The 24,899-nt window shown below is 41.0% G+C and overlaps 1 protein-coding gene across 1 annotated transcript; it reads right to left on the bottom strand.

Moving 5' to 3' along the window:
• Positions 1 to 1,005: 1,005 nt before the first annotated feature.
• LOC147235594 (mucin-5B-like) lies at positions 1,006 to 23,346 on the bottom strand. Its single transcript, XM_086140194.1, has 31 exons — positions 23,271 to 23,346; positions 22,053 to 22,308; positions 21,599 to 21,713; positions 21,382 to 21,466; positions 20,862 to 20,968; positions 20,307 to 20,517; positions 20,104 to 20,229; positions 19,913 to 20,030; positions 18,399 to 18,537; positions 17,466 to 17,573; positions 17,180 to 17,249; positions 16,803 to 16,940; positions 16,545 to 16,709; positions 16,370 to 16,464; positions 16,158 to 16,284; positions 15,784 to 16,039; positions 14,976 to 15,025; positions 14,014 to 14,123; positions 13,775 to 13,926; positions 12,235 to 12,373; positions 11,576 to 11,686; positions 10,050 to 10,226; positions 9,135 to 9,374; positions 8,133 to 8,289; positions 7,888 to 8,016; positions 7,149 to 7,296; positions 6,438 to 6,481; positions 6,116 to 6,313; positions 5,580 to 5,716; positions 1,948 to 2,078; positions 1,006 to 1,051 (listed from the first exon to the last, which is right to left on the bottom strand). Exons 1-31 carry the CDS (start codon positions 23,344 to 23,346, stop codon positions 1,006 to 1,008), a joined length of 4,161 nt encoding a protein of 1,386 aa, XP_085996320.1.
• Positions 23,347 to 24,899: the final 1,553 nt, after the last annotated feature.

Below are 24,899 nucleotides of genomic sequence, written 5' to 3' on the forward strand. Positions count from 1 at the left end.
GCTTCCACTCCAGTGGTCTTGGTAGAGACTGAAGGCCTTGATGTAACGAACGAAGCTTCAGGGATCTTTCCTGTGACCCCTGAAATGGCAGCGCCTGTTTCAACTACTGCTGTCGTAGACTTTGTTACAGGACCACTGATAATTACTTCACCAGCTTTGGTCTGCCCAGCTGTTACTCCTGTTCCTTCAGGAGCAAATGGTCCGACTGTTGTTAGTGCAAGTCCTCCCATGGCAGTTGCTTCCACTCCAGTGGTCTTGGTAGAGACTGAAGGTCTTGATGTAACAAACGTAGCGCCAGGGATCTTTCCTGTGACCCCTGAAATGGCAGCGCCTGTTTCAACTACAGCTGTGGTAGACTTTGTTACAGGACCACTGATAATTTCTTCACCAGCTTTGGTCTGCCCAGGTGTTACTCCTGTTCCTTCAGGAGCAAATGGTCCGACTGTTGTTAGTGCAAGTCCTCCCAGGGCAGTTGCTTCCACTCCAGTGGTCTTGGTAGAGACTGAAGGTCTCGATGTAACAAACAAAGCTTCAGGGATCTTTGCTGTGACCCCTGGAATGGCAGCGCCTGTTCCAACTACAGCCGTGGTAGACTTTGTTACAGGACCACTGATAATTTCTTCACCAGCTTTGGTCTGCCCAGGTGTTACTCCTGTTCCTTCAGGAGCAAATGGTCCGACTGTTGTTAGTGCAAGTCCTCCCAGGGCAGTTGCTTCCACTCCAGTGGTCTTGGTAGAGACTGAAGGTCTTGATGTAACAAACGTACCTTCAGGGATCTTTCCTGTGACCCCTGAAATGGCAGCGCCTGTTTCAACTACAGCTGTGGTAGACTTTGTTACAGGACCACTGATAATTTCTTCACCAGCTTTGGTCTGCCCAGCTGTTACTCCTGTTCCTTCAGGAGCAAATGGTCCGACTGTTGTCAGTGCAAGTCCTCCCAGGGCAGTTGCTTCCACTCCAGTGGTCTTGGTAGAGACTGAAGGTCTTGATGTAACAAACAAAGCTTCAGGGATCTTTGCTGTGACCCCTGGAATGGCAGCGCCTGTTCCAACTACAGCCGTGGTAGACTTTGTTACAGGACCACTGATAATTTCTTCACCAGCTTTGGTCTGCCCAGGTGTTACTCCTGTTCCTTCAGGAGCAAATGGTCCGACTGTTGTTAGTGCAAGTCCTCCCAGGGCAGTTGCTTCCACTCCAGTGGTCTTGGTAGAGACTGAAGGTCTTGATGTAACAAACGTAGCGCCAGGGATCTTTCCTGTGACCCCTGAAATGGCAGCGCCTGTTTCAACTACAGCTGTGGTAGACTTTGTTACAGGACCACTGATAATTTCTTCACCAGCTTTGGTCCTCCCAGCTGTTACTCCCGTTCCTTCAGGAGCAAATGGTCCGACTGTTGTTAGTGCAAGTCCTCCCAGGGCAGTTGCTTCCACTCCAGTGCTCTTGGTAGAGACTGAAGGTCTTGATGTAACGAACGAAGCTTCAGGGATCTTTCCTGTGACCCCTGAAATGGCAGCGCCTGTTTCAACTACTGCTGTCGTAGACTTTGTTACAGGACCACTGATAATTTCTTCACCAGCTTTGGTCTGCCCAGCTGTTACTCCTGTTCCTTCAGGAGCAAATGGTCCGACTGTTGTTAGTGCAAGTCCTCCCAGGGCAGTTGCTTCCACTCCAGTGGTCTTGGTAGAGACTGAAGGTCTTGATGTAACAAACGTAGCTTCAGGGATCTTTCCTGTGACCCCTGAAATGGCAGCGCCTGTTTCAACTACAGCTGTGGTAGACTTTGTTACAGGACCACTGATAATTTCTTCACCAGCTTTGGTCTGCCCAGGTGTTACTCCTGTTCCTTCAGGAGCAAATGGTCCGACTGTTGTTAGTGCAAGTCCTCCCAGGGCAGTTGCTTCCACTCCAGTGGTCTTGGTAGAGACTGAAGGTCTCGATGTAACAAACAAAGCTTCAGGGATCTTTGCTGTGACCCCTGGAATGGCAGCGCCTGTTCCAACTACAGCCGTGGTAGACTTTGTTACAGGACCACTGATAATTTCTTCACCAGCTTTGGTCTGCCCAGGTGTTACTCCTGTTCCTTCAGGAGCAAATGGTCCGACTGTTGTTAGTGCAAGTCCTCCCAGGGCAGTTGCTTCCACTCCAGTGGTCTTGGTAGAGACTGAAGGTCTTGATGTAACAAACGTACCTTCAGGGATCTTTCCTGTGACCCCTGAAATGGCAGCGCCTGTTTCAACTACAGCTGTGGTAGACTTTGTTACAGGACCACTGATAATTTCTTCACCAGCTTTGGTCTGCCCAGCTGTTACTCCTGTTCCTTCAGGAGCAAATGGTCCGACTGTTGTCAGTGCAAGTCCTCCCAGGGCAGTTGCTTCCACTCCAGTGGTCTTGGTAGAGACTGAAGGTCTCGATGTAACAAACAAAGCTTCAGGGATCTTTGCTGTGACCCCTGGAATGGCAGCGCCTGTTCCAACTACAGCCGTGGTAGACTTTGTTACAGGACCACTGATAATTTCTTCACCAGCTTTGGTCTGCCCAGGTGTTACTCCTGTTCCTTCAGGAGCAAATGGTCCGACTGTTGTTAGTGCAAGTCCTCCCAGGGCAGTTGCTTCCACTCCAGTGGTCTTGGTAGAGACTGAAGGTCTTGATGTAACAAACGTAGCGCCAGGGATCTTTCCTGTGACCCCTGAAATGGCAGCGCCTGTTTCAACTACAGCTGTGGTAGACTTTGTTACAGGACCACTGATAATTTCTTCACCAGCTTTGGTCTGCCCAGCTGTTACTCCCGTTCCTTCAGGAGCAAATGGTCCGACTGTTGTTAGTGCAAGTCCTCCCAGGGCAGTTGCTTCCACTCCAGTGGTCTTGGTAGAGACTGAAGGTCTTGATGTAACAAACGTAGCTTCAGGGATCTTTCCTGTGACCCCTGAAATGGCAGCGCCTGTTTCAACTACAGCTGTGGTAGACTTTGTTACAGGACCACTGATAATTTCTTCACCAGCTTTGGTCTGCCCAGCTGTTACTCCTGTTCCTTCAGGAGCAAATGGTCCGACTGTTGTTAGTGCAAGTCCTCCCAGGGCAGTTGCTTCCACTCCAGTGGTCTTGGTAGAGACTGAAGGTCTTGATGTAACAAATGTAGCTTCAGGGATCTTTCCTGTGACCCCTGAAATGGCAGCGCCTGTTTCAACTACAGCTGTGGTAGACTTTGTTACAGGACCACTGATAATTTCTTCACCAGCTTTGGTCTGCCCAGCTGTTACTCCCGTTCCTTCAGGAGCAAATGGTCCGACTGTTGTTAGTGCAAGTCCTCCCAGGGCAGTTGCTTCCACTCCAGTGGTCTTGGTAGAGACTGAAGGTCTTGATGTAACAAACGTAGCTTCAGGGATCTTTCCTGTGACCCCTGAAATGGCAGCGCCTGTTTCAACTACAGCTGTGGTAGACTTTGTTACAGGACCACTGATAATTTCTTCACCAGCTTTGGTCTGCCCAGCTGTTACTCCTGTTCCTTCAGGAGCAAATGGTCCGACTGTTGTTAGTGCAAGTCCTCCCAGGGCAGTTGCTTCCACTCCAGTGGTCTTGGTAGAGACTGAAGGTCTTGATGTAACAAATGTAGCTTCAGGGATCTTTCCTGTGACCCCTGAAATGGCAGCGCCTGTTTCAACTACAGCTGTGGTAGACTTTGTTACAGGACCACTGATAATTTCTTCACCAGCTTTGGTCTGCCCAGCTGTTACTCCCGTTCCTTCAGGAGCAAATGGTCCGACTGTTGTTAGTGCAAGTCCTCCCAGGGCAGTTGCTTCCACTCCAGTGGTCTTGGTAGAGATTGAAGGTCTTGATGTAACAAACGTAGCTTCAGGGATCTTTCCTGTGACCCCTGAAATGGCAGCGCCTGTTTCAACTACAGCTGTGGTAGACTTTGTTACAGGACCACTGATAATTTCTTCACCAGCTTTGGTCTGCCCAGCTGTTACTCCCGTTCCTTCAGGAGCAAATGGTCCGACTGTTGTTAGTGCAAGTCCTCCCAGGGCAGTTGCTTCCACTCCAGTGGTCTTGGTAGAGACTGAAGGTCTTGATGTAACAAACGTAGCTTCAGGGATCTTTCCTGTGACCCCTGAAATGGCAGCGCCTGTTTCAACTACAGCTGTGGTAGACTTTGTTACAGGACCACTGATAATTTCTTCACCAGCTTTGGTCTGCCCAGCTGTTACTCCTGTTCCTTCAGGAGCAAATGGTCCGACTGTTGTTAGTGCAAGTCCTCCCAGGGCAGTTGCTTCCACTCCAGTGGTCTTGGTAGAGACTGAAGGTCTTGATGTAACAAACGTAGCGCCAGGGATCTTTCCTGTGACCCCTGAAATGGCAGCGCCTGTTTCAACTACAGCTGTGGTAGACTTTGTTACAGGACCACTGATAATTTCTTCACCAGCTTTGGTCTGCCCAGCTGTTACTCCCGTTCCTTCAGGAGCAAATGGTCCGACTGTTGTTAGTGCAAGTCCTCCCAGGGCAGTTGCTTCCACTCCAGTGGTCTTGGTAGAGACTGAAGGTCTTGATGTAACAAACAAAGCTTCAGGGATCTTTGCTGTGACCCCTGGAATGGCAGCGCCTGTTCCAACTACAGCCGTGGTAGACTTTGTTACAGGACCACTGATAATTTCTTCACCAGCTTTGGTCTGCCCAGGTGTTACTCCTGTTCCTTCAGGAGCAAATGGTCCGACTGTTGTTAGTGCAAGTCCTCCCAGGGCAGTTGCTTCCACTCCAGTGGTCTTGGTAGAGACTGAAGGTCTTGATGTAACAAACGTAGCTTCAGGGATCTTTCCTGTGACCCCTGAAATGGCAGCGCCTGTTTCAACTACAGCTGTGGTAGACTTTGTTACAGGACCACTGATAATTTCTTCACCAGCTTTGGTCTGCCCAGCTGTTACTCCTGTTCCTTCAGGAGCAAATGGTCCGACTGTTGTTAGTGCAAGTCCTCCCAGGGCAGTTGCTTCCACTCCAGTGCTCTTGGTAGAGACTGAAGGCCTTGATGTAACAAACGTAGCTTCAGGGATCTTTCCTGTGACCCCTGAAATGGCAGCGCCTGTTTCAACTACAGCTGTGGTAGACTTTGTTACAGGACCACTGATAATTTCTTCACCAGCTTTGGTCTGCCCAGCTGTTACTCCTGTTCCTTCAGGAGCAAATGGTCCGACTGTTGTCAGTGCAAGTCCTCCCAGGGCAGTTGCTTCCACTCCAGTGGTCTTGGTAGAGACTGAAGGTCTTGATGTAACAAACGTAGCTTCAGGGATCTGTCCTGTGACCCCTGAAATGGCAGCGCCTGTTTCAACTACAGCTGTGGTGGACTTTGTTACAGGACCACTGATAATTTCTTCACCAGCTTTGGTCTGCCCAGGTGTTACTCCTGTTCCTTCAGGAGCAAATGGTCCGACTGTTGTTAGTGCAAGTCCTCCCATGGCAGTTGCTTCCACTCCAGTGGTCTTGGTAGAGAATGAAGGTCTTGATGTAACAAACGTGGCTTCAGGGATCTTTGCTGTGACCCCTGAAATGGCAGTGCCTGTTTCAACTACAGCTGTGGTAGACTTTGTTACAGGACCACTGATAATCTCTTGAGTCGCTTTGGTCTGCACAGCTGTTACTCCTGTTCCTTCAGAAGCAAATGGTCCTACTGTTGTTAGTGCAATTCCTCCCATGGTAGTTGCTTCCATTCCAGTGGTCTTGGTAGAGACTGAAGGTTTTGATGTAACAAATGGTGCCTCAGGGCTGGTAACGGGGCTGGATGTTTCAACTATTGCCGAGGTAGACATTGACACTGTGCCCATTGAAGTTGTTATTTCTTGACTTGTGGTCTCCGGTATGCTTGTAGATATTGAGGGAATAACTGTGCATAAAAAAAATATATATATTTAAGTTTTTCAAGTATAGTCTCATAAATTACTGAGATTCTCAAGATCAAAAACATTGTCAAAAGAAATTTTTTTTCCAAATCCTTCAGAGTATGCCTTGGAAAATTCTTGATTAACAATAAGCAATATAAAGGATCAATTGTTTTACAAAAATATTGAATAACTCATCCGGTTTTAATTTAATACATCACAAGGCAATAGTTTTAGCGGTATATTCTTACCTGAAGGTGATATTGTGCTGAATGTGAACGGGACTGTGGTAGGTGCAAGGGTGGTAGTTGTGAGGCATGGCTGTATTTCCCTGGATATAGTGCCATACGGCCCACACTCAGCCTTAATACAGTGTCCCAGCCCATCGCTTGTGCTGTAAATTGTTTCCCCATATTTGTAGGTCTTCCCCTGAACTGAGCACTTACATACTGCAACAGCAAAATGTCATAAGGTGTTTATAAATGTATGTAAATTAGTTTTTCATCATCGTTTTTCCACAAATACTGTTATGTTAATGGAACTTTTATGTTAATGGAACTTTTATGTACTTACATGTCACATTGGTGCTGCATTGGATGCCAGAGACTGTGCAGATGCTTTAAAAGAAAATTAAATTGTGTTTATGCATTTTGATTTGGGTGATTTTGGTGTCATCACTCACAAATTTAAACATAAAATAATGCTCTTTACTGATAACCGACATTCAGAAAGTCTTACTATTGTATATGAATTGTTCATATTTGTTTAACAAACAATCACCATTATTGGGGTTCACAAATAATTCTGGTTATTAATATTAATTAAATTGTTCCATTTTCAAATGGAATGTGTGTGAAAATAGGCCACGGGAAACGGTTTTAATATTTAATTTTAAACAATTAAATATTGTATCAGAAACTATCTGACTTGTGAGATTCTGACTTATAGATAGATAGATATCAGGGGACTGATTCTTAGATGTGTTACCACTTATATCCCCAGTTGCCAAAATGTCTATGGAACTGTGAGTTTTAAGACTGGAAATATAAAAATAGCCTGGGTCTTAACTTAATCAATTGGCGATCAAACTATGTTGCAGGTGCAATTTAAAGCCTATGAAAAATGTGTTTCCTTCTATGTGTCTTTGCTACCAAGTGTTCAGTATGACTGCTTCTGTGCTTGACTGAAATAGCCAGAACGGTATTCACTGGTGGGAATAACTCTTTCACGGCATATACAACTTTCCAAGGTTGACAGTTGTAAGGTTGAACCACTTCTACCTACCAAAAATCACAATTGACAGCTGGAACAATGTCTCCAATGCTGTAATGGTAGCCTTTTATATCATAGCAGCCGCACTGTTCCCAGGATACACACTTCATGGTGTCTTCATTGAAGTATGGTTGAGATGGGAAACACTTGGGATAGCACCCTGCAACACATCATAACAAATCAAGATCAAAACAAAACTTGCACAAGGAACACAAGGCTAGCACCTGTCCCATCAAAAACCATTTGACTTCAAAAATCAATATTCTAATGTTGACAACTTTGTTCTCCTGATATCAAGGTCCCGCTCCCCAGGGAACACATAATAAAGAAAAGTTAAGCTCCTTTTTATGATATTCGGCTTCAAATTAGCTACCGACTGTGCTTAATCTTTACTCATTTGCTTTTTATAAATTTTGTTGAATGGAAATGTCTTCATCAAAGACAACAATATGTATATTTTGATGTTGCAGACATTTGTTTTTTTCAAGGAAGGTGAAGATGACAACATTTAAATGCTGCACAGTTGTTACTGGGGTGAGAACTAGAAGTAATTGATAAAACACACTGTTTATGTGATTTTATTTAATAAATAACCCAGTAGAATTTTAGTGAAAGATGAACTGGAGGCTTTGAAACACAAATCTGTAAAGATATGGTTGAAAAGGATACTGGCAGACTAGCTGTTCTGTTTAAACTGATGTATTCTGCACAAAGATCAACATAGCAACAGCATCACGCTGGCTTATGGTACCCTCCACAGCTGTGATGAGGTCTGAGCATTGTCCCGACGGGTTCCTGCAGGTCTTCATGCAGTTTGCTCCACAAGGCTTGTAATGCCACGTGCAGCCATCAGGGGTATTATAGTAGTCACAGTAAATAGCTGCAAGAGACAGCACACATTAAGTCCTGCAGAAAAGCAATGCATTTTAAAATTGAATGGTAAAATCATATACTGTATTTTCAGGAAGTTCAGCTTTTGATGGAACTTAAACTCACGGCACAGCTTTGGTGTTCTCCAATTAACACATGCTCCAGCTTCAGAACAAGCTTTGGCGTAAGCAGCCAAAACCGTGCAGACACACTCACAGTTACCCCCAGTATCACAAGCACAGGAATCTCTAACACAGGCATCGAAGTATGGACCTGGATCGACCTGAAACCAAAAAAAAAGCACATGTAGACTACATGTGCCTTTCTTGTAGCAAGTTGGTAAGCTATTGACCCCCATTTGAGGTGCATTTGTTCAAAAGAGAAACTCATATCTAGAGGTAATTTGATTTGATGAGATTTTTTTTCATTAATCAAAGAGTAGAAGTCATCTGTGGTAACCCAAATCTTTTTTTTTCCATAATCTTCATGACCTTTTGATTGCTTTCTAATCCAAGCAGCATGGGATACGAGATAGAAATGTATTTAAAAAAATGAAGGAGCCAGGACATTGAAATAATTGAAAAGAATATTGTTGAATGTATTTTCTAAGTCATCAAAATAAGAAAGAGAAACAAGCATCGACACAAACCCCGACATTCTTGACTCGCTACTGAATTTTCAAAAATGAAAATACAATTTCCCCTGGTTTTCTTGAAAATAGTTTCCCTTTTGATTTTGCCAATAGTTATTGAATTTACTTGTTTTTTTAATTTGCAACACAAATTTATACTAAAACATAAAATTTTCTTTGTATGTCGTACGTTCTCTGTCTATGTCTCTTTTTTGGAAAATGCCTGCCAATGTCTAATCTATTTTTATTTAATCAGTTTTACCTTTATAACATACTTATTTTGTTAATTTTTCTACACTATCCAAGTGCAGTTGCTTGATTTCAGTTAAAACATGGGAAAACGGCTTTCAACAAAGTCTGAAATTCCTTCTCAAAAAAACATCAGAAAAAAAGTTAAGCACAGCAGGACAATCAACATAGTATCATGTATCAAACATTACTATTGTTAAAGGACAAGTACTTGCAATTCCTGTCTTCATCCATGTTTTCATGTTTACCTGAGAGTGACAGCTCTGGAAGGTGGAACCAATGATGGTACTGCACTGTTTCTGGGACCAGGTTGTCCGATAGCGGTTGGAGGCACAGGGTTCACTGACCAGCTCGGCATTAGGGCAACCTGGCGACACCTTCCAGCTGTTTCCAAACTTAAGAACATCTGCCACTGTCTCTTGTGAGCGTGTGGTGAAGTCATTCCTAATGTTGCCATCGTAGTTTCCACACAGGCCACAGACTTTACCCTAAGGGGGAAATTCATTTTAGTTTACCGTCCAACAAAACGACAGGAGGTAAGACAGCAGACTTGGGTTTGTCTCCGAACCTTTTTAGTCTTATCATTCTGTATGAAATGCCTGAGTGGGAAAAAAAGTGTCATGCATGAGTGCATGAAACTTTCAACCCTTTCACATTTGGGGCTGGTATGTTTGATCTTTTTCAGAAAAATGATTGCTATTGATTTATGCAGAGATGGTTGTTTACTTTGGTTAATTGAATTTCATTGTGAAATGATGGTATCTGAATTGGATATAATGAAGATAAAACATTAAATATTTTAGGTGGGTAATAGCAGGGACTCATTCTCCTGGCCATTATGACATAAGTCATAAGTAAATGTTACAAATTAAGAAAAAGGCAAAAAAGAATGCGAGCAATTTCAATTTTGCAACAAAATTGCCATGAAAACTAGGAAATAACCCCTAAACAATTTTATTACGGTTTTTGAATTTGGAACAGGAAAAAATATGAAAAGATTTACAAAATATGTACCTTTACTGTTTTTTTTTTTTTAAATCTACAAGACAAAGGAAATTGAAATCAAAAAATAGTAATCAACAAAACTACAATTTCTTCCTTTTAACATTAGCATCATTTGATAGAAAACACTTCCAGGGGACTGAAGGTGATGAGTGTTTTACCTTGAGCTCTGGCCTGACTTTGATGAAAAGACTTGTCTTTTTGTCCCACATGACGACAATTCCCGGCATCACAGTCAACACCATATAAACTCCCTTCTTTTCTACTTGACTGGGAAGCACCTGACTGCTGCCCTTTGACACTTTGAAGGTTTCATCATTCAGTGTGAATTCATTATCCTGGGGATACCAACATATCAACAGGGGAACTTGTATTACTGCATAATTTAATGAAGTGGAAAATGTAGTTGTTTAAACTGAATGCAAACACATCTGTAATTAATAGCCAGTGATAAAGTGTGGTTGCTGCGTTTAAGATAATTTACAAGGTAACGGTGATGGCGACAAAAAAAACATTAATAAAGTACCATATTTTTCGGATTATAATTCCTAGTTTTTTTTTCATAAATTTGTCGATTTATACTCTGAAGCGATTTATATGAAATTATTGAGCTCTCTTGCTTTGAAGTGTGTCTGTCTGTGAAAAAAGATGCTACCTGCTACTTCTGTACCTTTGAAAATTGATCGTTTAAACATTCGCGGTAACTTATTAAAACAACTGAGAAGGGCTGAACCAAAATGACACTGAAAAGAAAATCATATTCTGCAGTTAACAAGCTGGAAGTAGTAAAATATGCAGCCGAAAACGACAATCGGGCAGCAGAAAGAAAGTTTGAAGTACTGAGAAATTTGTAAGCGACTGGCGAAAAGCGGAGGTTACCCTTACTGAAATGAAGAAAATTAAAACAGCTAATCAGGGGCTAAAAGCTAGCTGGCCACGGCAAGAGGGACGAGTTCACACATGGGTGCTTGAAAAACGTGCTGGCCGGAAAAGCTTATCAACTGTACAGTTGGGTCTTCACACTCATGAAATCGCCAAGGAAATAAATATAAATGACTTTGCGGGAGGACCTTCCTGGTGTTACCGCTTCATGCAACGCAAATCGCCTCTCTATCAGGGCAAGGACACCATCCTGTCCGGATTCAGAAAGCAACTACAACTGACGATGACTTAGTCGTAAGCGACGTAGAAGAGGAAGCGGCGCATTATATGTATTTTTTCGTTCTTCATTATGGATGGTGAGATTTATAATCCGGAGCGATGTATAATCCGAAAAATACGGTACTTCTAAATTTTAATATGCATTTTTAATGGGGGGGGGGGGGGGGGGGGGGGGCAGATTTGACTATTCTGTATTTCTGAATGTTTCTTTTCTTGGCATTAATTACATGAAAATCATAAATTATTGTGAATAATTTAAGTTGAACCCACAATATGTACGAAAAAATGCAGCTTACTTGTAAAATTGAAATTATAAAAACAGTATGATAAAATTACTGAAAAACTGATTTAAGCACCACAAACAAAATAAAAAAGTATAATTCGAACTTTCATTCCATCCCCTAATGGAATCTGCAGCAGCTTCTAAACTTCAGCATCAGTCAGCTTCCATAATGAACATTCATGCTGAGTTTGTCCTTATCTCCCTGTGTTTGAGATCATGCATGCTCAGTGGTTTTTTTTTTACCCCCACGAAGATTTTGATGGCCTTGGAGCAGGTGGTTCCTTTCGTTCCACATCGAAAATTCTCAGTGATGATTCTGAAGGTGCCTCTTCCCTTACCAGGTTCACAGAAGTCCTGAGAGAAGCAACACAAGGACACACAGCCTTCATTGTAAAAGACTTGAATAAAATGGTCATACTATTATTCATATTTACAGGCTACATTAAGTTTTGCCTGCACTGCCGACTCTTGAGACAAGATCTCAAAGAAGATGTACTTAGTTTGAATTTCACTGGATGAGAAGTTTTAAAGTAATTAAGGTAAGCGTGTTATGAGTAAATGTTGCTAGACCTTGGATCTGGGTTGCTAGATAATAATATAGACCAGAAATCTATTAATTATCATTGCTAGTTTTAGTCAACCAAACACAGAACCTTTAGTTATTTATGACATTTGTTTTTTGTCCTGTCTTTCTTTCATACCTTGTTTGTTTTTATATTTGTCTATCAGTTCTTTGTTGCAAAGCAATTTGAAAGATTTCCTACAAATAAGGATACATGGAATTCATGGACAAATCCAAATGATGGTCACATTCTGCCCTGCTGTCTTTGGTATTCATTGTACCCATTTTGACAATGCAATCAAATCCAACAGGTTTCTGATGAGGCTGAGACTTGATCTACCTGGAGGAGGGTGTAGTCACATTGTCCACTGAAGTCAAACCTCCTGTCATCGAAGGTGATGTAGTGACCATCGCCAAACATACTACACACTCCATCACATTCATTGGTGGTACACGTAAACTTCCTTCCGCTGCATTGGCTGCGAGACACACACACATACATCTTTTAAATTATGAAAACCATGCTGAGCAAGATCAAAATCTCACTTTGCTCTTGAGGACTCTAGACTGTAATCTGTATAACTGTGTTTTTCGGACTATAAGTCACAGTTTTTTTCATGGTTTGGCTGGTCCTGCGACCTATACTCAGGTGCGACTTATACATTTACAGTAATTTCACATGTTTGTTATTTTCACACAGCGGCGAGAGTCTGTGTGAAAATGCAAAATTTAAACGTCAACATATAAAGACAACTGAGAAAGACGGAACACAAATGTCCCCAAAGAAAAATCATATTCTGCAGAATACAAACTGTGAGTAGTGAAATATGAATCCGAAAATGCTAATAGAGCAGCAGAAAGAAAGAAAGTTTGGAAAGAGCGAGATACTAGTGAGGGACTGGCCAAAAGCGGAGGAAACTCTAACTGCAATGAAGAAACCAAATAAAGTGAATCGCGAGTTAAAAGCTAGAGGAAAAAGTTCACAAATGGGTGGTTGAACAATGTGCTGCTGGGAGAGGCTTGTCCGTGGTGCAGTTACATCTCCACACCCAGGTAGTTGCCAAGGCGATGAATATAAACAACTTTGCGAGAGGACCTTCTTGGCCTGACTGCTTCATGCTACGCAACCACTTCTCTATCAGAGCACGAACAACTATGTCCCAAAAACATCCAGGCAGAAGAGGAAGGGGCCAGCTGCCTACCTCAGGAGTTGGCTGATTTGCTCAAAAGTGAGACAGAGGATGAAAAATTCGACAGATTTAGGGATTTAGAGTGAGATCCAGAGTTTGGTAAACTTTTATGATTTGTTGTTTATGTTATAGTTATCCAAATAGTTATCCCCCCCCCCCCCAAAAAAAATGCAACTTATAGTCCAGTGCGATTTATATATGTTTTTTTCTTCTTCATTATGAATTTTTTTGCTGGTGTGACTTATATTCAGGAGTGACTGCTTCTTTGTCATTACTTATCACTTTCCTACAAGAACATAAAAATAATCTGAATGAGCTAAAAAAATGAGCTAAAAAAAAAGGCAACAAACAATTGTAAATCTTATGTTGCCATCTTAAATGTCATTTCAATTTGTTGTGATTGGAGCCTTTGACAAGAAATTATCAAGCTTGACTGATTTTGCTGATGAAACTTCTGATCAAATATTATTTGATTATTGTAGAAACAACATTATTTAGGTGACAGTAGGAGGTTCTTTTGGTCATAGGCCTGCAAGCAGATGGTTAATCCAGCCTTCAGTCATGCAGTCAAAATACTAGCGGGCTTCGGAAAAGAGCCTAAAACTAGTAGGTTTCTATGCTACTATACTAACCCGGAACTAAACACTAATTCTGTGTATAAGTGTCAGTAATGGGAGTTTTTGGACATACCAGGTGTTGCAGCCAACTTTTAGGGTTTCTTTCTGCTGATAAACCTGTCCATTGTGGAAACAGGGACAATCTCTCTCTTCAGTACAGTTCCCGACTCCATCCCATACCAGGCCGTCAGGGCACACACATCCCGAAATACAGCCATCGCTTTCCTGCACGCAACCAGAGAGGGGGTGAGTATGTATTGCATGTATCTGAGAATGTGTAATGTGAAAGTGAGAGGGAGACCGTGAACTCACACAGGCCATGTCCAGTGTTCTGCAGGTCCTTAGACACTCAGTTCCCACAGTGCCAGGTGAAGCGCTTGAACAGTTCAGGTAAACCATTGGGTAGGGGCAGAATGGGAGGGCTGAGAACAAAGAACATGTCACATCAACAGCCGTAATATTTATTCTTCATGACACTTCATGAAAAGCATTATAAATCAAAAAGTTTTAAACTCTGCAGAGGTAAGTCCCCTTTCAAATAATGTGTAGAGTAAGGCTAAGTCTCAACCTCTTATTTTACCTCTCATCTAGTAATGCTTCAATTAAGCTCTTATGTCATATTAAGCACAGTTTTATTTGCACTTTCAAGCCGCCCAGTATGCTGCAAAAAGGTCTACAATTTCTTCAAAGTACCAAACTGTCTCTTCTCTTTATTAAAGAAAAAATGATGTCATGAGTGATTAAAATGACTTATTTTTATATTTGATAAAACATTTAAAGATTAAGGCGAACAGATTCTATGATTTCACTTCCTCCAATGTGAATATTCTTTGTTGCTCTGCAAGACCATACTGAATATCTTTGGGTCTGGCTTTAACATGTTAAAATGTTTATTTGAATCATGTTCTTTGGTGCCACAGTCCCTCAGTTGCACCACCACCATCTGGTGGTTGTTTGATGGTGATGCTTTTTCTGATGGTGCGTCAGACTCAAATACTTGAAAAAGGTATATCCTTAGGTGTAAATATCTGATTGTGGGTAAAACAACTACTGTTCAAAGAAATCCATCTTTGAACCACATTTTGAAAACTTTGAATGCTTGTCATTTAAGTCACAATGTGGCCTAAAGATTTCCAGCAATTAGAATTAGAAACATTATTCATCCTTCTGACAAGGCACCGTAATAACTAGCATATTACAAGTGGTAGTATTCCTTCACAGTGTAAATGTAAGTATACAATAGGGTGATTTGGCATTTGTAGTGTGAAACTTACATGTGAGTGGTGTTTTTCCCAGGCAGTCAAGAGTTCCTTTTCTGCAGATACTGTGTGAGGGAACAAGGAAAAGTTACATCCATTAACTACATGGTGGCTTGTGTTTTACCTTGTATGGAAACAAAGAAGTACTCAGGTGATTCTGGTGAAAGCAGCAACACCAGTGCACATCAGTGATTCATTCAGTAATTTAAAGTACCTTAATAAACAAGGCAGTTCGGGAACCAACTCGAATGAAAATACGCAGATGTCTGTTTGTCTGTTAAATTACAATTTCATTTGTTTTATAAGCTTTTTTAAAATAAGATTTGCAGTCTGTTTTGATCCCTAGATCATTACTCTAAAAGTAACATTCAAAGGAAATCAAGGAAATTGGCATTAACTATGTATTTCTTCAACTTGATACAAGTGTTACAACCTCAAAGAATTGCATTAATGTGATTTTTGCCTTAAATAATAATAAAGAAATCAATTCATCGGAATTAGCAATACCTGTACACTGCAGCCATCATGAAACTCTTTTGAATCGTTTTATTATCATTACATAAAAAAGATCCTCATTTACCTTCTAGCGCTACAGTTTATAGAGTATCTTGTCTAAGTGCATAGTAATGTCTTAAAAAGTCATTACTGTTGAATTTCTTTGATGTACATGCTTTTTAATCTGTTTGCCCTATCTGTAAAACTGCAGTCAGTTCCATAATTACTGTAACAAGGCAGACACGCTCAACAATCTTGACTAAGCAAAACAAACAAGAAAGAAAGTAAGTTTATGGCGTGATCTTTCACTTTAAACCCGTGTATTTACCATGTTCTTCCGTCCATGCTGATGGTCTGACCAACAGAAATAATGCTGTCTTTTTTGTAGCAGGGACAATCTTCCTTGTTGACGCACTGGCCAAGATCATTCATGTACGTTCCCTCCAAGCAACCGCAGCCATCCACCGCTGTGTGGCTGACCAGGCAGGAGAAGTCCCTCTGGCTTAGGGAACGGCAGCTTCGGCTGCAGCTGGTCATGTTGTATCCATACACAGTTGCGTCTGGACATGATGAGCTGAATTTGCCTAGTTGAACAAAGAAGAGTATGGATAAAATGTCTCTGCAGTAGTGTCTCTTTGCAGGTGAGACAGCTGGATTCTTCTGGATTGATAAACACTTGTCATTGACATGATCAATACTCACTGCAGATGGTGTCCCTCCAGCTAGAGAACTTGATTCCCACAGCCGAGCAGGCGTAGACGTAAGAAGAGATTGCAGCACACATGCACTCCTCACTGTTCTCACAATTACAACTGTCATACATGCAGCTCTGTTAGGAGACACAGTTGGCGTGTTATTGCGGTTACAGTCACATTTTGATTTTCCATCTTTTTAGTCAATGCGAGTGGTCTTACATCTTTATATGTGGTGGGGCTAATGACAGAGTGACAAGCAGCAAATTCTTCGTTGGGATCAGTGAGTTTGCTACACCAGAATCTGGCATAACTCTCTGGGAAAAAAAGAGAAATTGCATGATTGCAGTGTGATTTAAAATATGATTTCAAGTATTTGTTTAGAGTTTATCTCTACCTTTCTTGTAGCTTTGAACACATGGGTGTCCGAAACGTGTTTTGACCTCAGGGCAAGTGCCTCTGGTTTTCCAAGAGCTGGCAAAAGCTGCTGGTGTACCCTCCACCAGTCCGCTGATACCCATGAAGTCATCACTCATAATGTTGTTAAAATTACCACACAAACCTATTGGACATAAAATTAGATTCAAAAATTCTGAACTACAGCTGAGCTACAGTTCAAATTATTGAGTAAATAATTGGTAATATAATATCCAACCAGAGGTAGCTCCTTGAAGTGTAGGGTCAGCTGAGAGGAAGACCTGCATCAAGGGGGAAAGCTGGACCATCAGTTGGATGCCCACTTTTGTGTGTACATAGATGTAGAAGGATGATGGCTTGAAGATCTTCAGCTCCGCTGCAGCAATCAGAGAAAGAACAATAGGGTTCAGCAGCTTTATCACAGTCACAAAAAAAAAAATAAGGTAAAGTTTGGCAGGCTACTAAACCACAGAGTACTGTAATGTTCAGCGACATGTGGTAAGATAGGGTGATGTTTGCTGAGGTAGAATAAGTGTAGGCTTAATGAAGAAGCAATTATCTCAAACTGCGGGTTTGTTTTGTCGCGATGCTTGCTATACCTATGCGGTAACTCACATGTGAACAGAGGAAGACTGGATGTAACACGATTCACAGAGATGACCCCCGTTGAGAGAATTTTAACAACCTGTCATGTTGAAAAAAAATTGTTAAGATCATGGCAAATGTTACTCCCAACAACATTTTGGATGATTTTTTTTTAAACTCAGTTGGCTCCAGAATATATATATATGAGAATATAAGTGACGATAAAGAAAAAACACACACAAAAAAAAACTCAAAACAGGTACAGCTAAAAACTGCAGAAAGATTAGGGCCAGTTGATGGCAATGAAGTGTCTTACCGAAAGCTTGTTGTTTAATGACAGAGTCACAGCCCTGAGGCAGGTCCTCGTTTCTACTAAAGAACATTTCTCCAGATCCACCAGCACATTGAACAGGCCCTCAGAATGCTGAAATAAACAATAGGACATGATTTAAATTGTGACAAATGACTGCAAAATGGGTTATTTGGTATTTCTCAGTAGTAATATTGACCAATCCTTTTCTGTGGGTTGCTGATATAAGGAGGCAAATAGGAAAACACTGCATCAGACCTCTTTTTTTAAATTGAGGTCACAAGAAACAGTCCAGCCCTTGTCTCTCACCTTAAAATGCAACAAGTTGCTGCTCTGACCTTTAAGTGAAATTATATAGCTGTACGATTGTTTGCTCAGGCAATCTGACAGGTCACATAGATATTAAAAATCAAACTGTTGTGACCAAAAACTAACGATGCTGTTATGTGCTGCTGCCTCTGGCAAACAACTCTTCACTGACTTCACTGACCTGAGTTTTATCCCTATTGATATGGGTTGCTGTTGCTATTTAGTAAAAAATGTTTTCTGTAGGCTTAGATGGGTTTCCATCAGGTTTTATTATATTTTATCAGATTTATTATATTTAACAACATTAGAGTGCTACATCTAAGAACTGTGTGATGTTAATGTGACATGTTCCCTTCCTGTGACAGTCATAACTAATTATCCATATTGCGGTCTATTTTTACAGTGTGTGAATGGATTTTGTGCGTTCAAATTCAAATTATTTTATGAGCTGCTGATGTTTATATTATCTTAGTGGAACTTTGTAAATCACACCATCTCATGTAGTATTTCTTTGACCACAAAGAGAAAACACACAATGCTTGATTGTCAAAACTGGGAACTGGAAATATTGCATCTGAGCCCCTCAGACCAAGGCGTATTATCAATCCTACAGATGAATGTGTTTGTTACCTTTGAAAAAACATAGGAGCAATCTCCGTGGAAGGAGTAGAATTTCTCATCAAAGGTGTTGACGTGGGTTCCCCCTAAAACAGAGCAGGTTCCTGGACAGTTTTCTTCCTTGCACCTCCACTGGCCTTTCTCACAAACACTGTCAGGACACACACACACACACACACACACACACACACACACACACACACACAGAAGCATTATTGTATGAAGCAAAAAATTGTAAATGTAAAGTCGTGTGTAGATATAATGAGGTCACTCTTGTTGGATTATATCTGGTACCGCTAGGCAGCACTGCTACACCAAGTTTGGCAGGAAGTCAAGTTTATAGAAAAAATATGGCCACTTTAGCAGGACTAGTGCGAAAAGAACATAAAGCTTTTTTGTTCACGGGTATGTACAGTCTGAATGAGTAAATATGAAGTCCTTTTGCCGGTTTGTAGTCAAATAATCATCTACTTGTTTTTTGGTAGAAATTATTGGTCGCAACCAAGTGTTTTGAAGCTACAGCTAAGTCTTCTATGAAGCTAGCGAGTGTCATCTTCAATGCTAACACCAAACGATGTTAATGTGTTGTAATGTGGTGACTGCGGAGACTTCATATTTCTGTCTTAATATTTGTGTAACACACACACAAACTTATATGTATATATATGATAAGTTTCCTGGATATATATATCCTCAAATGATTTTGTGTAACACAGACACAAACTTATGTGTATGCATATGATAAGTTTCCTGGAGTGAGAAGCTAAAGCAGCAGTAATTCAGTTACAGCATAGGAATTGTGTAAATGTTTGTGACCAGAATGTGGTTTTAGTGCAATGACATGATCAAAAAATAGAACTCCTTTTAGGAGAGTGCATATTCTATTTTATGCCACTAATTGTTGGTGGATGGTTGGTGGATCATTGAACATGAAGAATTTTTAATCTGAATCCATTTTACATGAGACTTTCGAATAAGTATGCCACTTTTGCTGGACGCTCACAAAAAAAAAGAAAAAACTATTCCTTCTCGCTCTGCTGCCAGAGCAAAAACTGCTTCAAGTATTTCATTTACATTGCCAAAGACCAGCCAGTTTGAGTGGACAGTCTTAATGGAAGAATCATGCGGTCCCTGATTTAATATCTTCCAACCAATCTTCCAACCTTCCAAGCTTGTAAATAGATCACATCTAGTACTTTTCCTTTTTTTAAGATTTTGTTCAAACTAAAAGCTGATTGAAAAAATGATGATGAGTCCAAAATCGCAGAATTGATCATGTCATTGTTATCCTATTTCCAGTAGAACTTTCTCATCCACTTTCTGTACAAAAATGTACCAAAAATAGCATGTATTAGGAACTAAAGATTCAAGAAAAAACATCTAATGGCTAACAAGCAATAGCAACAAGGTTGGTTTTAACGTGTACCAATTGGTTTGCGAATTCAGTCACATTTAAATGTATCTTTGCCAGTTAATTCTTATTGTGAGAATTTTAACTGATACCCAAATACACTCCTCTGTCTTACCAGGATCTGCACTTGTAGGTGTACGTTTCTCCTGTCTGGTAGACTTTGTTGTTGTGGAGGCACGGACACTGCTCCGGTACAACACAGCCACTGTTACCAATGTCGTCAATCACCATACCTGAGAAGGCCACAGATGAGGATTTCCAGTGTCTGTAGTGCGTTTTACAGCAGAAACGGAGGATGACAGATACCTCGGGGGCAACTGCAGCCATCTCTGCAGTGGCTGTCGCAGGTCTGCTGAGCCTGAGGGTTGGAGCAGCTGTCCGGACATGCGCTGCTACACTCCAAGAACTCCATATTGTACGGACAGTCCTTGTCTGTGGGCATAGAGGATGATGAGGTTTCTACTCTACATGAAGCAAACCAGACTTTGACTCATCTTTTGCATCCTCACAGCAAAAGGTGTCATTTCTCCATTGCTGAGGGAGGCCGCCAGCTTGGACACACTGTCTTGAGTACTCTGAGAGGGTTTTGCAGAAGCTGAAGTCGATGTCATCGTCAGAACTGCATATGTCAATCATGCAGGTTTTACTGAAGGATGGCATGTCCAAAAGGTCTTGACAGTCACTGAATGGAGCGCTAGAGAAGATTTGGTCACAGATGTTCTGGGGAGAGAGAAGTTTGACCACTATGAGTAGTGAGTATGCTAAATGCTGGGAATGTCAGCTTGTAGGCTTGCTGTTTCCACTGGTATGGGGATTGAAGGTTAAAGGTTATTGACAGCTTGGAATTACAAGCTGGTTTTATTCTGCATTTGAGACATTGTAGGTGATCTCATTGATGTCATTGTCATTAATTTGATTCTACCTGTTATGTTGCTGATGTTGTAGTTTTAATCCATTTTGTGTATTTATTGTTTTCTATTCATTTAATTATGCTTGTTTTTTGGAAGCTGTTTTGCAACATGACTATAAAAGTGTTTTAGGGTTATAAAGAATGAGGCATTTACCGGCTTCCCACAGTCATCAACAATTTTGATGTCCACCTCCCTGCAGATCTCTGTTGGCCCCGACTCCTTGTGGCTTTCAGCATAGGTGAACACGGAGATTGGCTCTCCTGCACACATAACGGTCATCAAGCCCAGTGAAGAAAGCAAGGCTCAACAAGTTTCTTCGGTACTGTTCTGAAATGTTACTGTTTTCTTTCACTGGACATGTTATCCTCTACAACTGACTATTGTTTGAGTTTTGTGTCCGATGACCAAAGCCTCGCATCTTCCTCCCTTTAACGAAATACTGACAAACTACAATTAATTGAAGTATTTACATTTTATAATCAACATGCATGTCAACATTTTCTTTGCAGATGATATCATAAGTCATTCTTTTAAATAATTACCTGGATAAGTTGAAATTTTATTGCACACTTTTTGAATTTTAAAATAAATTCCAAATTTGTGTACAATGCTCAAAAGAGCCAGTAGGGGTGTTAGTGTAGCAATGCAGTATCCCTACAGAAAAGAATCTTACCATCCTGTATCAACTCATTAGGGATATGGTCAAAGTTGCCACAAAGTCCACAGGTTTTCTTTCTGTACTTGGTGTCCAATTCAATCTATAAACCAATAACAACATGCAGTAGTTATTGGCAGACAATTTTTTGATATTTGTTTAAAACATCTACAACATGAGATGTAGTTTATATGGAGGACATATTTGTGTGTGTGTGTGTGTGTGTGTATCATACATCCAAGGAGTCGTCCAGATTCCAGAAGACACTGATTGCCAGCTTGGACTCCAAACTAATGCCAAATTCTGTCCGCTTGATGGACATCCCAAAGTTCACCAAGGGCAGCACAATCCTGCAGAAGAGAGGAAGCAAGAGGAAGAGACATTTATTGACCAAACGTGGAGGATCAGCAGACTGATGGCAACATACAATGAGTAACTGCTTAGGGTGATGGGATGAATGAAGATAGAGATGAAGTCAGGGCCGGGGTCATGCGACCCCCAGGGGCTTCCAAAACTGCTTCAGCTGCCCCATACTGTATTTTAATAGTTATAATGTATCTAAGAATTTGTTAGTTTCTATACACATCATCGAAATGAAAAAAATGTTAAAGTATGACTATCTGATTTTTGAGTGGTTGTTCTTGATCACTTCAAATGTGTATCAACGGTTTACTGGCACTGAGTCTTACGTCTGTCCGTTAACCATCACTGCATCGTTGGTGAGCTCAACCACTGAGCCGTCAAGGCTCAGAGTGATGATGTCGATCTTCGGAACACCATCGACCAACTTGCGCCTCATCTGGATGTTGTAGTCATCGTAGCTGTCACACTGCGAGACCAGGATGTGGTTACAGGTGGACGGGAGGTGAAAGAATTCACCATCGAAGGTTTTCCAGTGGAAGTTTCCCCATGTTGTGCACACTTGACTGATCTGAGATCCATTTACTGCAACAACACAGTAAAACAGTGTAAATTAAGATGCATTGCTGAGCGGAATTTTCTCTTGCCAGCTGCAAACGTACCTGAATCCAAAATAGGAGAGTCATCAGGAGGGGAGACGGTGGCTGAAAGAGAAGGTTTATTCCGATTAACTTCTTTCCTGCCAAACTTTGAGGAAAATATTGATGTGAGACCAAAAAGATCTCAAGCACAATTAATATCTGATTAATGTGTCAATCCTACAGATGCCCTAAGCAGACATCTCTTGATATATTTTTCTTGTTGTTTTCTAAAGGCAATGAGTTAGTTCCTTTATGAGCTCAAGGTTACAAACATTATTGTGTTTATTTAAATAATGTTATTCTGCCTATCATTCTGCTTTGTTTTCTCAAGATCACAGGACAGTCTTCTCGCCATCATGAGAAAACAAGGAAAAAGGACGTTTGAAGGGAATGGCAAAAAAACAAAACCAAAAATGTTGTGCTTTATTTATTAAAGCAAAATGGAGAAACCATACTGACTCAATACACCAATGCATTTTTTCCTCATGATTAAGGTTTTTAAACATTTTTTTTATTTGGTTACTATCATTTCAGGGTAATATCTTATAATATCTGTATCTGTATCTGTTATAGATATCTGTAATATCTGTAACATTTAAATCGAATAGATTTTTTTTCTCCCCGTTTAATTTACATCTCCAAGTTTAGGCTTCATTGCATTTTCTTTTCTATTTTTTCTACAATCTCATTCCTTTCTTTCTACTTTTGACTAATTTATTTACATTTTTTAATTAAGGTTTTCAGGTATTGCATAGTAGTTCTCAGGTTGTTTTCTTGTCTCAAGTTAGCAATAAATAAATTAAATCTCAAAACATCAATATTGCAGTGTATAAAAAAAATTAGGCTAACATTTTCCCTTTCTAATACTAGGTATGGAAAATCTTTCATCAAGTTTCGGTCACCCACCAATCTGAGCGGCGGCTGGATGCAGCAGTATCAGGAAGATGAGTCCCAGCATGGGATCCAGTCCCATCATCCCCATGGTGGAAGTGTACCCCTAACCTGGATGACAATTCCTTTTTATTAGTTTAATTGGGGGCGGAGCTTAAGAGGCAGGGGTGTGTGTGTGTGTGTCTGTGTGTGTGTGTGTGTGTGTGTGTGTGTGTGTGTGTGTGTGTGTGTGTGTGCGTGAGAAAGTTTTATTTGCTCTGTCAATACATTGTGGATCTGTCATTGTGACCTATGATGCTCCAAGAACAACTGAAGCAACTCCAAAATTGTTAGCAGGGATGGAAAATGCCAAATGATAATAAAAGATACTTTATTATAATTTGTTTAATATAAATATTGACATTGCCCTCATTCCACAATTGATTTGAGCTGGCAATGTGGTTTTTGATGCCATGCCTACGAGCTGATCGCTGGTGACCTTTGACTCCTCAAAAGTTACAGCACCACAATCATTATCCACCCACATATAGAAACACATGGACTCAGAATAAGTTAAACTAATAGAGTCCAATCCACAAACAACAGGGTGACATCGTGAGTCTGAGACAGAGTATTCAGAAGTTACGATGTCAGACCGATCTGTTTCAGGTTAGCATTGACTTCGGATGCTTTATCTAGAGCAATATTATTCAAGTCCATCTGAGAATTTGTTATGGGTCAAGAACATTCGGTAATGAGAAGCAACGTGAAGAAGTGGCATTAAGTAAATGTTTTCAGGATGGGCATGTTGATGTTTATCAACATTAGTTTCCATATTAGCTGACATTGAATCGCTTTAAGTTGACAGGGTCTGCAAGCTAGTAAGTGTTTAAACTACTGAGAACAACAAGATAGGGATCTTGAGTTTGCTTGACGCCTGCTGTGGTTCAGCAGTGCTCTTCACTGATAGGGTTAGAAGAAGAGGTTAAAAGGGCGTTGCAAGGACGCTCTCTCCCAAGCAAAGCATCACGGATTGAAACTGGAGGGCTGCAGTAACAGGTGTCACAGTACAGCAACTGGGGGCCAAGCATGGTGCCCCACAGGCACAGGCCTCCGTATACTGCTCTGCAACAAGGAAAGGGAGAAAGGTTGGGGGCCAAGAAGGCATTGATTCCAATTGAGGAAATATGTTCAGCGTCCTCCACGGAAAGGATCAACAGGCACATGACCCTCTGCTTCTCCCAGGAGAACATCGTGTATCCGGCTAAAAGCGTTTCATCAGGACAGGAGGGCTCACCTTTACCCTCTTCTCATCTGGAGAATTCAGTTGATGGCGTTGAGAGACCAGTTGATCAATTCCATTTTGGATCTGATTAAGCCTTAAGCCTTCCCAAATAAAGTATGTGTGCAATCCAAATACCCCAGACTATCCCTTTGAGTTGGTTGTAAGGTTACACTTTGTCAGTATTTTAATTAGGTGCCATGGCTTCAAATTTTAGAACCTTATTTTCAGGTGCAAGATGAAAAACATGTATTTACATATAAAGTAGATTAACGGCGAATGTTGGGTCAGAAAAATGCATGCAGTGCTATGCAGAGCTGCACAAAGCTGGGATTAATTGTGTGTCAGTCTATTTACATTCAATGATTTTTGAATTTAATTTT

The sequence above is a fragment of the Fistularia commersonii genome, chromosome 3, assembly GCF_037954325.1.
Source record: "Fistularia commersonii isolate RoL2024-O1a breed Wild chromosome 3, RoL_Fcom_v1.0, whole genome shotgun sequence".
NCBI classification, from domain to species: domain Eukaryota; kingdom Metazoa; phylum Chordata; class Actinopteri; order Syngnathiformes; family Fistulariidae; genus Fistularia; species Fistularia commersonii.